The following is a 13,143-nucleotide window of genomic DNA, read 5'->3' on the forward strand; positions in this document are numbered from 1 at the left end:
TGTAAAAGTAAACTACTATCTACAGCAGATTATTTATTTGAGAAAGAAAAAACAACGCTCATTACTGTCTTACATAAATACTTAAAAAAAAAAAAAAAAAAAAAGCACATTAACATTAATTGATTTATTTGGTTAAATAACGAAAAACCCATTTGAAAAACTATTTAAAAATAAGACAACTACATTTCCTCCTCTGAGTCTGATGCATAACATAACTTTACTTAACTTTCCACAGTAACATATTGTTTAATTCGAATAGAGTTTAATTCGTTTACCCAAAACAAAATTTAAATCGGCTTGAAATGGTGTATATATCTCAGGTAGCGTTTATTTAAATGTATCTTCACAGCCACCTATTTGTTTTAAGCAGGCTACTACAAGGAGTTGTATAAGTTTCTGTGACAAATGCGTTCTGAAAAACACTTTTTACTTGTGCACTAATAAACATTTTGGTTTTGTACCAGCTATAACTTGCTGTTTAGCAAGATAGAATGTAATTTAAAAAAATGAATTCATAAAAACAATAATAAAAGTCTACTTTTCATGTTTAAACTTTTCTGCCACAGAGGATTTACCTGTTGTACTTTCTCCAACTCGCCTCTAAACTATTGGTAAACATGTTAAATGACAGTAGTCAACGGGCATATGTCTCAGACTGCTTAAACATATTAAATTCTTTATTTTCACACAGTATTGGGTCGTTTAAACACAAACATTTATTTTCAAAAGCATGCTGTATAGGGCACCCCACATGGAGCGAAAGACAATTAAAACACTTTCATTCAATAAAAGCTATTAAATAATATATACACGAAAGTTAAATCTTCCACCGAAGACAAAAATACACAAGTTCAAAAACTTGTTTATAACATTATATATGTAGTCCTACACAGAGAAACACAGTTAAACAAGAAGTATGTTTTGTGAATATGTGTTGATCGCGATGGGTATGTTTCAAAGGTAATACGCTTTGTGTCCCCAAAAAAGGTTACATAATTGGGATCAATTATAAGGGTCCGATTTGAAGACAATATATTTACCATCAGGAAATCAAAGTAAATTTTACCAAAGAAAGATGTATCTATTGCAATATACAGTATCAATACAGGTTTAAACGATTGTGTTTCAAATTATATTGCACGATTAGTCCATTTGCTTCTAAGCAGAAAGTTTATTCATTGTTGCTAATTGTTTCGTATTTCTTCCCGTTTTACGTGTTCCGTGCTCTTATCTCCCACTTTGCTCTTTTTGTTCTGATGAGTTTTTACGTGCTTGGCCAGGTGATCGCTCCTCATGAACCTTTTGCCACACTCGGGGCAGACAAAGCGTTTCTCCCCCGTGTGTGTCCTGAGGTGCCTCTGAAGTTCATCAGACCTGGTGAAGCTTTTGCCACAAAACAGCCAGTTACATACAAATGGTCTCTCTCCAGAATGCCACCTCAAGTGAGCCTTTAAGTGGGAAGTTTTGCCATATACTTTTCCACACCCCGGTATGTGACAGATGTGCTGTTTCTTCTTTCCAGGCTCATCACTGGAACTGGATGACTGGCAGTTTGGGCACCTGCATCTCCGACACCTCCTGGCTGTGGCAAGTGGGGATTTTGTGTGAAGCAGGGCTGCTATTTGAGTCTGATATTGTGCAAAGTCAGAATGCCCCAGGACTAGGCTCCTGTGGAGGGGGAAGCGATGTGGGGCAAGGGAGGAAGGGTGGTTAACTGGGTTACCCTGCTGAAGGCTCCACCAGGGAATGTCGTCTCCCGGGTTGGGAGTCAGTTGCCTGGGTTGCTGATGAAGAAGACCAGTGTGTCCCTGAACAAAACCTGACATCGCAGGTGCAATAGGTGCCGGTGCTGCATAGGTCACAGCAGGTACATATGTGCGTGGGCAACTTGACTGTAGTGACTGCATGGAGGAAGGCAGCATCTTCACAGGTGAAAAATCATAGGGGTATGAAGGATCCGCTGGAGGTGTTAGGGGGAGTTCATGAGAGCCAAAAGATGACTGCATGTGCGCTGTGAATTGAGATTTCTGAGGGGACATTCCCAAGCTCGAGCTGTTTTGAAGTCCTGCTGTAGGGTTGCATGGTCCTTCGGCACTCCAAGGGTGAAATATTCTAGATGGAGAACCGAGAGTCGGGTCATATGAGACCGGGAGAAATTCTGCAGGACCTGAACCGTGATGATGTCCAATCCTGCTGCAAGTGGCTGCTAAAAGAGCCAGTGGAGAATTTTTTGTCGTTTCAGGTGAAGAGTTCGGGGTGCGATCCTGTTGAACAATTTAAAATGTATATATATATTACTGTTGTATACTTTATAGCCATTTAGAACAACTTTACAATACAATAAAAATAAAAGCTGAAAGGAATTGTGGTTAAAAAAAAGTTCCTCCTACAAAGAACCACACACTAAATAGTTATTTCATTTTCAATAAAATAAAGTTTCAAGAGTGCACACGCATTTCACTACACCACGAAAAAGTTCGTGTCCAATTGCATGTAATTAACTCAACTTTATTATGCAGGAATGTTTCTTTTTACAGATTATATATAATTGAAAAGTCAGCTGAATCGTTGTATAACATTAATTTAATCAGACGTACTACTGTTCAAAGTTTGCAGAAAATAATTTCGCTACCTTGTACTAGAAGCAAAACCATACCTTTTAGAGATGTGCAGCTTTTAAAGAAATGCTTTGTCTACAGCGGGTACTAACCTGGAGGAAAGCGTGCAGAGTGTCGTTGCGCAGCACACCCACAGCAGCCATGACCAAACTTTTTTTTTTCACAATAATTATTTCACACAGAAAATCTTCAAGAAAAGAAAATTGTCCTCATGTAGAAAATCCGTTGTCTGCTTTGCTGCTGCTCCTGAAGATATCCTTACACTATCTGAGGAGTGAGGGATCACTTCTTAGAATTTGATAAGGACTTTGGTGGGCCGCCAGCCAGTCAGAAATAAGATTTATTACTTTGAAGTTTGCCGCTGCCCAATCATCAAAGAATAGCGGTTCTTTGAGAAGGGAAAGCAAATCCTTTGAATCCACAAAGCTCCTATGGTGTGTTTGTTGGTCTGGATAAAAGAACTGATTATTAGGGGGGGGGGGGGGGGGGGGAGGGAGGGAGGAGATAAAGGCGGGACAATTAATGAAGTAATCACTATGTGGGAAATGTATATACACAAATAATTGGATTTTCCTGATCAAAGCCCCAATGCCGCCTGGAGACCCCATTATTGGACGTTCAAGTCATCTGATCCCCCTTTTTATAATTACGGATTTGTACCAGAGCCTTAAGTGACAATGTGACATTGTTATCTCTGGAGAAATCTGCTAGTACTGTGTTTGATAACTTTAGCAATGAGGGTTGATGGTGAGATTAAACAAAAAATACTCAACAGAAGAGAAACAAAGTTAATCTAGATCCTCTGACTTCAAATAACTCTTCGTACAAACAATTAAAGTATTCTATAAAATACATCATACTTAAACGTTTTCAGGGTAATTTGTTTTTTTAAGACGAATTTATGCATTAGTGAATATGCAAATATGCATTTCGGGTTTTTTTTTTTTTCTTTTTTTTTTCTTAGCGCTTAAGTGTTACAGACGAATGGGGAGCTAAATCTTTAAAGATGCCTTTGATCTGAAGACTGTTTACTTCCCCCTTCTGTAGCCATTCATTCAACTGTAAATCAGGTCTTAAAATTAGAAGCATGCAGCTATAAGTACATGCATTTTCTTTTTTTTAATGCAGGTTTTGTTAACTGTCTCTTGCTGGTTCGGTTAAAATGGGGAGATTTTAAATATACACATACAGAATGCTTAGTTTTTTTTTCAGACCCTCCATCAACCAGTTATTTATTTCCCTGCTTTGAATAAAAATACAACATATTCCTCCAAAAGGAGTTCTCTTTTCACAATTATGTGAATGATTTTGTCTGATAAATAATAGCTGGTATCAGACAGGCGACTCTCATGAAGGTGCCTGACAGCATTTGATGGCTCTGTTAAGTTTCACAAAGTTTTGCCAATGTGAGAGACTATAGGGAGGAGTTTTTCTCTTCAAGAAAGTGGAAACAATTTCGAAATCCCACGCCTGCTACTCCGCCTCAAACAACTACCAGACCTCCCCCAGCTGGACAACCAAATCCCTAGGAGCCGCAAAACAAAAACACACGGGAGCAGTTAAACAAATAGCAATCTATTTTTTATTTATGTAACATTTTAAAGTTCGGCGTAATAATAAATATTCCAAGCATAAGCCTATCCTTCATATTAGGTGTAATAGGCCTACCCGAACTTCGTTGCTAGTGTATATGTATTGACCGTGTATATGAACAGAGAGATTTTTACACCCATAACGTTTTAAACTGTAACTGTTTACCTCAGGTAACCTGATTCTGACAATGGTTTAAGTAACAATTGTATTCACATTACGAATAAAGTCTTTTAAATGCCAACACGGAGATCTTTATCTGGCTTTCCCGTAGAAACAATCGGTCTCATCTCAAAGACTCGGGAGAGTTGTAGATTCTGAATTAGATCGGTTCCTTTGAAGGGATTAGAATGCCAAGTCCTCTCCCACGGCTCCACACAGTGTCATGGGGAGAAGTGAGATTCCTGCTGGGCCACTCAGCTACTCTAACCCTCGGCACTACAAACAAAATGCACCGAACTTCAAATGGCACTTTTACGTTTTCACCTCTGCAGCACTGCAGCACAGATTAACATTTATGTTAAGCGCATAGTTTCCACCATATACAAATTAACTACACTACATCTGTGTGCCAGCATGCTTGCATATATATTCCATTAAATATATAGATACACAATATTAGACTTGGTCTTATGAAATATATTATCTACTTAATAGTAACGTTTTATGTAAAACGTTAGTTTTAAAATGTAAGCGTTTTACTTTTGTCTGAAAGAAAACCTTAGATTGGTTTAATGCAAAGTCATATATCTTTTGGGTGAATTTATTAATAAAAAAATACAGCTCCCTTGTTATCTATGTGTCCTGTTGCAACATTCAATCTTTCAGGAGGTGTGGTTTATCTGGGTTTTGAAAGGCTTAATGGGTGTTAATAGTTTTTCCTATGTTTTTCTTTGCTGTATCATGTGGATATTTCCTCAAATGTCTGAAATGTGTGTTTGAATATTCCCATAGAACAGAAAATGCAGGTCATACAGCATTGCTAAAATGTAATGAATCCACCTCGATATAGTTTTGTAATTTGGTTCAGGCGTTACTGGATCACATCAGAGTACTTACTTGGTGCAGAACCATAAGGATAAAAAAATGAATCAATATGAATGGTTTAAACCATTTCATTGGGCTAGATCCATTAATTGTTTAAGAAAATGTCATTGTTATCAAGCTTTACAAAACTAACCAAAAATAGGCCTATGTTGCTGATATAAACATGACAACAAAAATGTTCTGAGTAAATATTATTTATTTTTTACTCACTTGGTGAGCAACCAAGAAAAAAAAAAGTTGATCAGCGTTTACAAACATTCTAATTACAAATAAAATCATAGGATATTACACTACAGCTTATCCACATTAGCAACAGGCCCCACATTCAGTAGACAGTTTACAAACTGTATAATCAGTTTTAAAATCAATATATGAAACAGAGTTTATATTAAAAAGTCTTAACACTTCACATTTGCAGATGACAAAAATGCTATTTTTGCAGTTTTGCAGTATAGTAAACACACACACAATTTAAAACTATGTCTAAAAAGCTAAAGAAAAACACAGAGAATGAATATGCAATAAACCCAATGACCTGTGTCCCAAGCACAATAATAAATACATTTGTTGCTGTAATCAGACCAATGCTTTACAATGTTTGCCACAGCAATATCCTCAGCACCCATCTTTACCTTTCTGATAGGCTGTGACTTCTTGTGTTCACCAATCCTTACAGGTTTTTAAATAGCTTTCTTTGTGGCACATAAGGTAAACCTATTAGAGAAGTGTCCTTTGAAACACAGACAAACACAACAAGCAAAGGCATTAGATTAAACTTTTTTTTTGGTATGATAATTTAAAACTCAACAAATAAAAGTAAATGAACCTGTATGGGCTTGATGTATTTCACAGGTCAATGTCATTCAAGTATTTGAAAGTGAGTTGTTACAATATCTTTGGAACTGAATAACTTCATTTGATTGGTATCACAAATTACTGCCAGATTTTTCCACACAATGTATTGTTGTTTTGAAATACTATTCTAAATAAAAGCAAAATTATTATTTTGAATTGTGCAGAAAATATATTTTCAGTTTAACTTTAACTTTTTTTTTTCTTGTACAAAAAAAAAAACGCATTTAAAACAAACATTCAGTGTTCAGAACATTGTTGAAGAGACAGCGGTCACTGTATCTGCAGTTCTTGGCTGGGCGTTGAAAGGCAACCTGGTAAAGGAAATACAATCAACATGTCACACAAACCTTCATCCACTGATAAAATACTGGACAGTGTCAAAACATAAGAACAATGCACACCATGTACTGTATGTTCTCAAATGGCATGCCACATACATCGGCATGCAGTTTAGCCTGTGATACAGTAGTGGATCAAATCAGTGCTCTTTGGTGGTTACAAATAACGTTTAATGAGCTTTTGGTTGCAGATGTAAATCAATAAGAATTTGTGACTAATGTTAAGCAATCAAAATCTACAATACTTGCATATTTAGACATGCAAATATTTACTGTATTTATGGGCGGGCCACAGAACACATAATAACTGAATACATAGGTAAGAAGAACAATATTTGTTACTAACACATGGGGGTGGATCTTTTTAAATATTATAAATCGCCGAACATACATTTGAAAAAAAGCCCATAACATAGAGACCATTTCTGGCATATTTTTCTTTTATTGTATTCATCAGTAAATCCTCCTTGGGGAAAACGTCAGTTACATTTTCATCTTCTGCTGTTTAGATAATTAAAATCGTTCCCTGTGATACCCTACTGGAGTAAACCTCTACCCATGACACATTCAGCATTTACTTATTAAACCCTTAATAAAGATTCATTCATCATGAAACAGGCGCTTATTTTAAAAGGTGGTCATTAAACGTTTAAAAACACGAGTACCCTGGGCTAGTTATTACTGCAAGCAATAAAAGGGTTATCTGAAAAGCAGCACCTTACTTTAAAATTCTAGTCCCTACACTAAATGAGAGGCTCTTCAGATGCACTACCCAGGTCCCACATCTGTCTTGCACTAGTTTCTGCTCAGTAAAAGGTGCTTGAGGCTACTGGGTACTTGAACTGCTATAATGGTGTCTAGCATGAGAACAACATCTGTGAATTTCCTTAGTGATCTACAACAAAGTATTACTCAGAGCAGTCATTCAGTGGACCTTTGAAGTTGCACTCCAGGAGAAAGCTGCCATTGTTCACAGCCCCCAACATGGAAGAGATCTAACTTTGGTCTCTCTAATTTTCAAGATTTTCTCTGCAACTTGATACTACAGCTTTACCTTTGAGGCCTATCGAGCCTGCATATTTAAGAGCTAGCCCAAGCCACTGTGCCTGCTGCCCTGGGGCCAAGCGAGGAGGGATAGGTCATTACACCTCAGCCCACTGCACACTGTGTGTGGTAGTTTAGCCTTTAAAGGCTTGTTTGTGTGTTGCCCTAATAATTGTGTGGGTCACAGCCTGCCCATTGATGTAAGATGAGAAGGAAACTAAACAACTTCAGAGTTCTGTGAAATAAAACAATACAAAATATCACAATACTTTTTGTATTATTCACTTTTTAACAGAGTACGTTACTTTAGTCATAAAAAAAAAGCTGTGCAAGATTTATAATCCCAATTTGTATTTAAATTGCAAAACGGACTGCAGAGGTTATTATTATACAAGCCATCTGAACACAGTTCCAGTGTTATCGAGAAACATTCATAAGTACTTTTATTTAGAGAAATCTGAGAATCCAGAGACCCTTGGGGCAGTATTATACAGAGCTGAACACCAGCCATGTACTGAGGCACCTCGAAAGAAGGTTTTAACTTGGCTTCGCAATACCTCAAAAAACATAGTTTTCAATGCACAATATTAGTATATGTGATGATGACATCTTTGAACATATTGTTTTTGAAGTAAAGCTTTAATAAAGACAATACAAACCTCCTTTCTTTAAAGTTTAAATGTCTTTCTGTTTGCTGTTGTTACTCATCAGGGACAAAAGATCCCCCTCGCCATGTAATAGGTCTTCGGGTGGAACAAAGCCCTTGTCAAATCAAAGGGTTGTTGCCCAGCAGGATATCAAATAGATGCAGAAAAGGAGAACAATTGTGTACCACCAAACAGGACATGGGATTCTGACACTGAGGCCCACCATTCATTTCACTAAGGAATATTTTAAATGGCCTTGCTTATTAACTTTGACTTTGCACTTTATATTGATTGTGTGGTTGGTAGAGAAATACACGGTAAGGGCCTATGTATTTTAGAATAATATAAGGGTTTTGCTGGTTTGCTCATTTCTCATAGCTTCTGCACTATAATTAGCCTCAGCAGGATATCGATAACCAAATAACTTTCTATCTGGAAATAGCAATGTTTCCATGCAATGTTACAAAAATACACAAATGTCAACTACTACCAACCTAGTATATGTTTATCGGAGTAATAACAACAACAACAACAACAACAACAACAACAACAATAATAGTAATAATAACAAAAGGCCTGATTCCCTTGTCAATTATGTAGAATAGCATCTCAAAACAAACTGAATGGTTTCTCAAAGTACAGGTGTCTATTTTAATGATCTGAACAGCAGAAAACCTAAATAACTGTCACCTTTTAACTTTGTATCAATCATGCTGGTGTTTTCCAATGGGTGACAAACTGGTCCCTTTTATAATCACTCAAGACAATACAAATACAGCAGAATGAGGTCAGTGAAAGAGCAGGTTTCTAAATTTAACATTGGCAGTATTAAGCTCTACCACTGTTTAGATCATAAAAAAACATGCTACTGTCTGTAAAAAAAATGTCCTACAGCTCTTTCACAGTATGTGGGATAGAAGCATCAAAACTGAGCGAGCGATTCTGGAGATACAATGTATGTGGCCATCACTGGCCAGATCAATCAGGCCATAACAAAAGATCAATCAGGCCATAACAAAAGTATGTCACCATGACCTAGATTCTGACACCCTCACCCAGAACAAGTTTCATTACAATTGAAAGGCTCTGAAGATGCAACATACTTATAGACATCACCAGAGATGTGCATCCCTGCAGGAGCTAATACTATAATTCTTATACAGTACAGCATATAACTTGAAGAACAAACAAATGCCCGACAGACCGCCAGACCATAAATAGCAACATTAATGCCTATTGTTTCTTACTGGGAAGCAAGGGTGATACTTGTCATCAAATTTGTCACAATGCTCTAGGATAAGAGTAATAATAAACAGTTGACATCTATGAACCCATGTTAACTGGAAAGCAGCCTTGATGACAGTAAAAAAAAAAACTAAAAAAAAACCCCATTGCTCTTGTTTTAATTTTGGGTGGCTACACCTGTACTTTATCATCATTTCTGTGAATAATAAAATACAATTTCTCATTTGCATGTTTTTTCTACCACAGTACTCGGTTATTTTTAAACCGGTGGGTGATATTTTAATTTGCCTCCTGGCAAATGTTAAAAGACAGATTTCCATGTTTTGTTGCCTGACCTAAAACTAGACCCCACCACTTCTCACACTGTTACTAACCCAGTGTTTATTAAATGGCAGCTGGTCCCACCATCTGTGTAAAAAATTCTGGGGCCAAACAAAACAGGTTACACCTTTAGCCATGCCAAGTCTTTTAGCACCCCTTCCATTCACCGCCTGTGAAGGGCTAATCGGAATTTCACGCTCTGATTTTTGTCAAACTTCTATGGTTGCCAAAAACAACCTAACTTCTTCCATATGCTCTTCCTATCCCCATTACCCAACACAATTCTGTTCAGCAGATCCAGCAATAGCCATCACTGCTACAACAAAAAAATATGCTACAGGTAACTCAGTTTTAATGAACTATAATAAATAATGCAGGAGTGAACATTCAATCTATTAACAAGATGGCCTGAGAAAAAGAAAGAAACTTTGTAATAAAGGGTACACTTATTTAAAGTTCTCAAGCTTTTATCCTCTTTTTACTATGACTTTGTGTTAATGCAAATTGCAGCAATTGAATTAAGCGAAGAAAGCCTTCGTCTGCAACAAATTGCAGGTGTGAGGAATCTGAAACAAAAGAGATCCTAACCCTAATGGCATCTCCTGTCATTAACAAGCCTTTGATGTTCACATTCAACACGATCTTTTATCTTTTTTGCTTATCTCAACCGCCTTTTTTTTTTTTTTTATTAACCAGGGCTTTGGTGAATATGTATTTTTTTTGCAAACCACCTCCTATGCCTGACATCTGTTTGGGGTTTATGCTCATCAGTTTCATTAGCATCAATCATTAGTATAGTAAAAACAGCACATAATGTAAGTCCTGTGAAGTTATTAAAACATCCGCTACTTGCTATCAGCCAGATGAACAGTAAAGGCTGAACATAAAATAGATAATGAAGACAAATTAATGGGTAAGCACAGCAACTTTGGTTCTACCAAATTATGTTTCGAGAAATAGCAATTTTGTAATAATAAATGTAGTCAGTCAAGTTAAACCCTACATATAGAAATACCATGCTTCAATATAGAGGCTGAACAAAAGATTAGAAATGCTGCACACACCTAGTATACATTCTTATATAAATGGTCTGCTCTTCTTCAGGGCTGATTAATTTGTTATATCATACCTCACTTGACATGTATCCTGTAACTTATAAAAGGCAAGGGTTCCTTTTTTTTGTACAACTCCTGCTTACATAATTAAACAAATTTAAAAAATGCTAGGCTATAATTTCAAACAATTTACGAAGAGCCGTGTCTACATTCGGGTCATACTGCCAATGCTTTTGTAACAGCAGTCTTCAATCTTGCATTTGATAGCAGTAAAACAGTACACAAGATAATATAATTTTGATTTATAAGCTCTTTGAAGTCCAATAGCATTGTATAAAACTATCAAACACAGCTTACACCATTAAAAACCACAGAGCTGTGATGGCATGTGAAACTCAGGCACCACAACATACCTTTAGGTATGAGATATTACCACACATACCATGACTTAATTTAATTAAATTGTATTTCTTGGCACAAATGGTTAAACTGAACAAATACAAATGAAAAGAAAGAGAATATTTGGATGATTAATGTGAACCACATTAAATGATTTCTCCTGTGCCAGATGCAAATAGAGTTTTAATGTGGAAAACTTGAGGGACCAGATTTATTAAGAAGTATAAAAAACAGGTGGCTTGCAGTATTCCCAGCTCCAGTCAACTCAAACAAGTTTGTTTCAAACCCCCCCTTTGTTTGTAGTTCATTGAAACGTTTGAGATATTTACTCTTTTCTCTGTGTTCCAAGTGGCCAAGCCTCACAGGCAAACCCGTTCAATGGAGCTCTCTCACAGGTGTTCCCTCTAAGTAGACAATTACAGGGTTGTTCGTTTACTTCGCAAAAGGTATTGAAGCAAAACCCTACATGGTTTGCAATTGATTTCCTCTGATATCTTTTCATGTCATAAGAACAGGAAAGTTTTAGCTCTTTTACTAATAATAGCTTTCTTACTGGTATGATGAACCCCCTCTATAAACTCAATGTCTGTATCCCCTTAGTGGCTACATATGTCATTTTGGTCTCTACTTGACATACTGATTTTAGAACAGAATATAGAAGTTCATGTTTATGTTGTATGTGTTAAACTATTTCAACAGAAACTAGGATAAATAATTAAATACTTAAATGAATAAATCAAAATAGGAATAGATATATATATACATTAGATAAGTATACTGGTCTGCTGTGTTGAGTTATTTCTCTTATGCTACAACAGAAGCCACTCTGGCCTCTGTTAAACCTATAGCATTATTAGATTTTGGGTGGATGGCACACTAAACACTAAGGGAATTTGTTCACATTATATACATTCAGTGTACTGTAAAATGCACACCAGGGTACTGTAATAACCCACTTTGGAGTGAATTTGCTAAACTTGTCTTTCTGCGTGACCCTTGTTGACCTTTTGGAGGTTGAACATTTATATGGTCAATCCATGGTTATGGCTAGTTGCTATACCATGCATAAGGAAGAATGCTGGAGGTACACTGCCATTTTACCACAAAGCTTCATAGCCTGGTGACTGTGTGCACTGCTACTTCTCATTGTATGCTTTATTTAAGATTTTTCAACAAATCAGTACAGGTGGCAGTACATTTTTTGCTTTTAGATCATACTGATCTTCAAAATGTCTTTACAGTTTAAAAAATAAAAGTAGTTTTAGTACAGCAAATGATTCCGATAACAGTGGCAGCAAAATCTCTGTCACAAAGCATAATGCATAACCTGTTTCATGCTACACCTGTGTTAATACCACCATGCTTTCTATCTGATGGAAGCTGAGAACACCTGTGCTGCCATGTGTCAGTATCTGACAATTCCTGGGGCACAAGGATTCTATTACTGCGCTCCCTCCAGCTACGTTCCACTCATTACGATCTTTTGTGCTTTCCTTCTGGTTGTGACAGGTGCTTGAGGAAAGTCTAAAAAGAAAACAACTTAACCTCTATTGTTAATATCAATTTTCAGTGCAAAGGGGCTGCACCTAAACTAATTTACAAATCTAAAACCATTCTGCAGCAGCAGCAACCGGTTTCAATCTAATAGATAATAGATCTAAAAAAAGTTTAAAAATCTTAATCGCGTTTATAAAGATGGAAATAGATTTTAAAACTGTGTTTATTACTCAATTAATATATACAAATGTATTACATTTTTTTTTTTTTTAGATTGACATCTTTGGCTTATCTTTTGGATTGTCTATGGAGACTCGTTGTGCAATAACAGTCTCCTCCTAATCGTTTATTGAAGGGATTGCAGGGTGTGAGATCTCCAAGCAGTCGGGGTTTCAGCTCTCTGCATGAGTATAAATAGCTTGGCTGTCATCTGCAAGTGCGAGAAATCAGTATTTGGGTTACGGGATTAATAATAGCCCCATTGTGA

General features: G+C 36.6%; 2 protein-coding genes across 3 annotated transcripts in view; both read right to left on the reverse strand.

Moving 5' to 3' along the window:
- Positions 1-659: 659 nt before the first annotated feature.
- Positions 660-3,031, reverse strand: sp5a (Sp5 transcription factor a). The gene is made up of 2 exons (XM_034022638.3): positions 2,711-3,031; positions 660-2,264 (listed from the first exon to the last, which is right to left on the reverse strand). Exons 1-2 carry the CDS (start codon positions 2,759-2,761, stop codon positions 1,185-1,187), a joined length of 1,131 nt encoding a protein of 376 aa, XP_033878529.2. The 5' UTR covers positions 2,762-3,031; the 3' UTR covers positions 660-1,184.
- A 1,901-nt stretch (positions 3,032-4,932) lies between these two features.
- LOC117404907 (myosin-IIIb-like) overlaps positions 4,933-13,143 on the reverse strand; it is a 94,040-nt gene continuing 85,829 nt past the window's right edge. Inside the window, exon 35 of one of the 2 annotated variants that reach the window (XM_059032268.1) lies at positions 4,933-13,086. The gene's annotated coding sequence lies outside the window, so the exon portion shown is untranslated. The remainder of the gene's footprint in view (positions 13,087-13,143) is intronic. The other variant, XM_034924236.2, reaches the window with a different exon arrangement.

Source organism: Acipenser ruthenus, chromosome 10, assembly GCF_902713425.1.
Source record: "Acipenser ruthenus chromosome 10, fAciRut3.2 maternal haplotype, whole genome shotgun sequence".
NCBI lineage: Eukaryota > Metazoa > Chordata > Actinopteri > Acipenseriformes > Acipenseridae > Acipenser > Acipenser ruthenus.

What these genes read in the sequence shown, in the direction of transcription:
- sp5a (XM_034022638.3), bottom strand. Translation starts at nt 2,761, where the DNA reads ATGGCTGCTGTGGGTGTGCTGCGCAACGACACTCTGCACGCTTTCCTC. An exon ending in CTCTGCACGCTTTCCTCCAG is followed by an intron (nt 2,265 to 2,710) that starts GTTAGTACCCGC and finishes ATTGTTCAACAG; the next exon opens with GATCGCACCCCGAACTCTTC.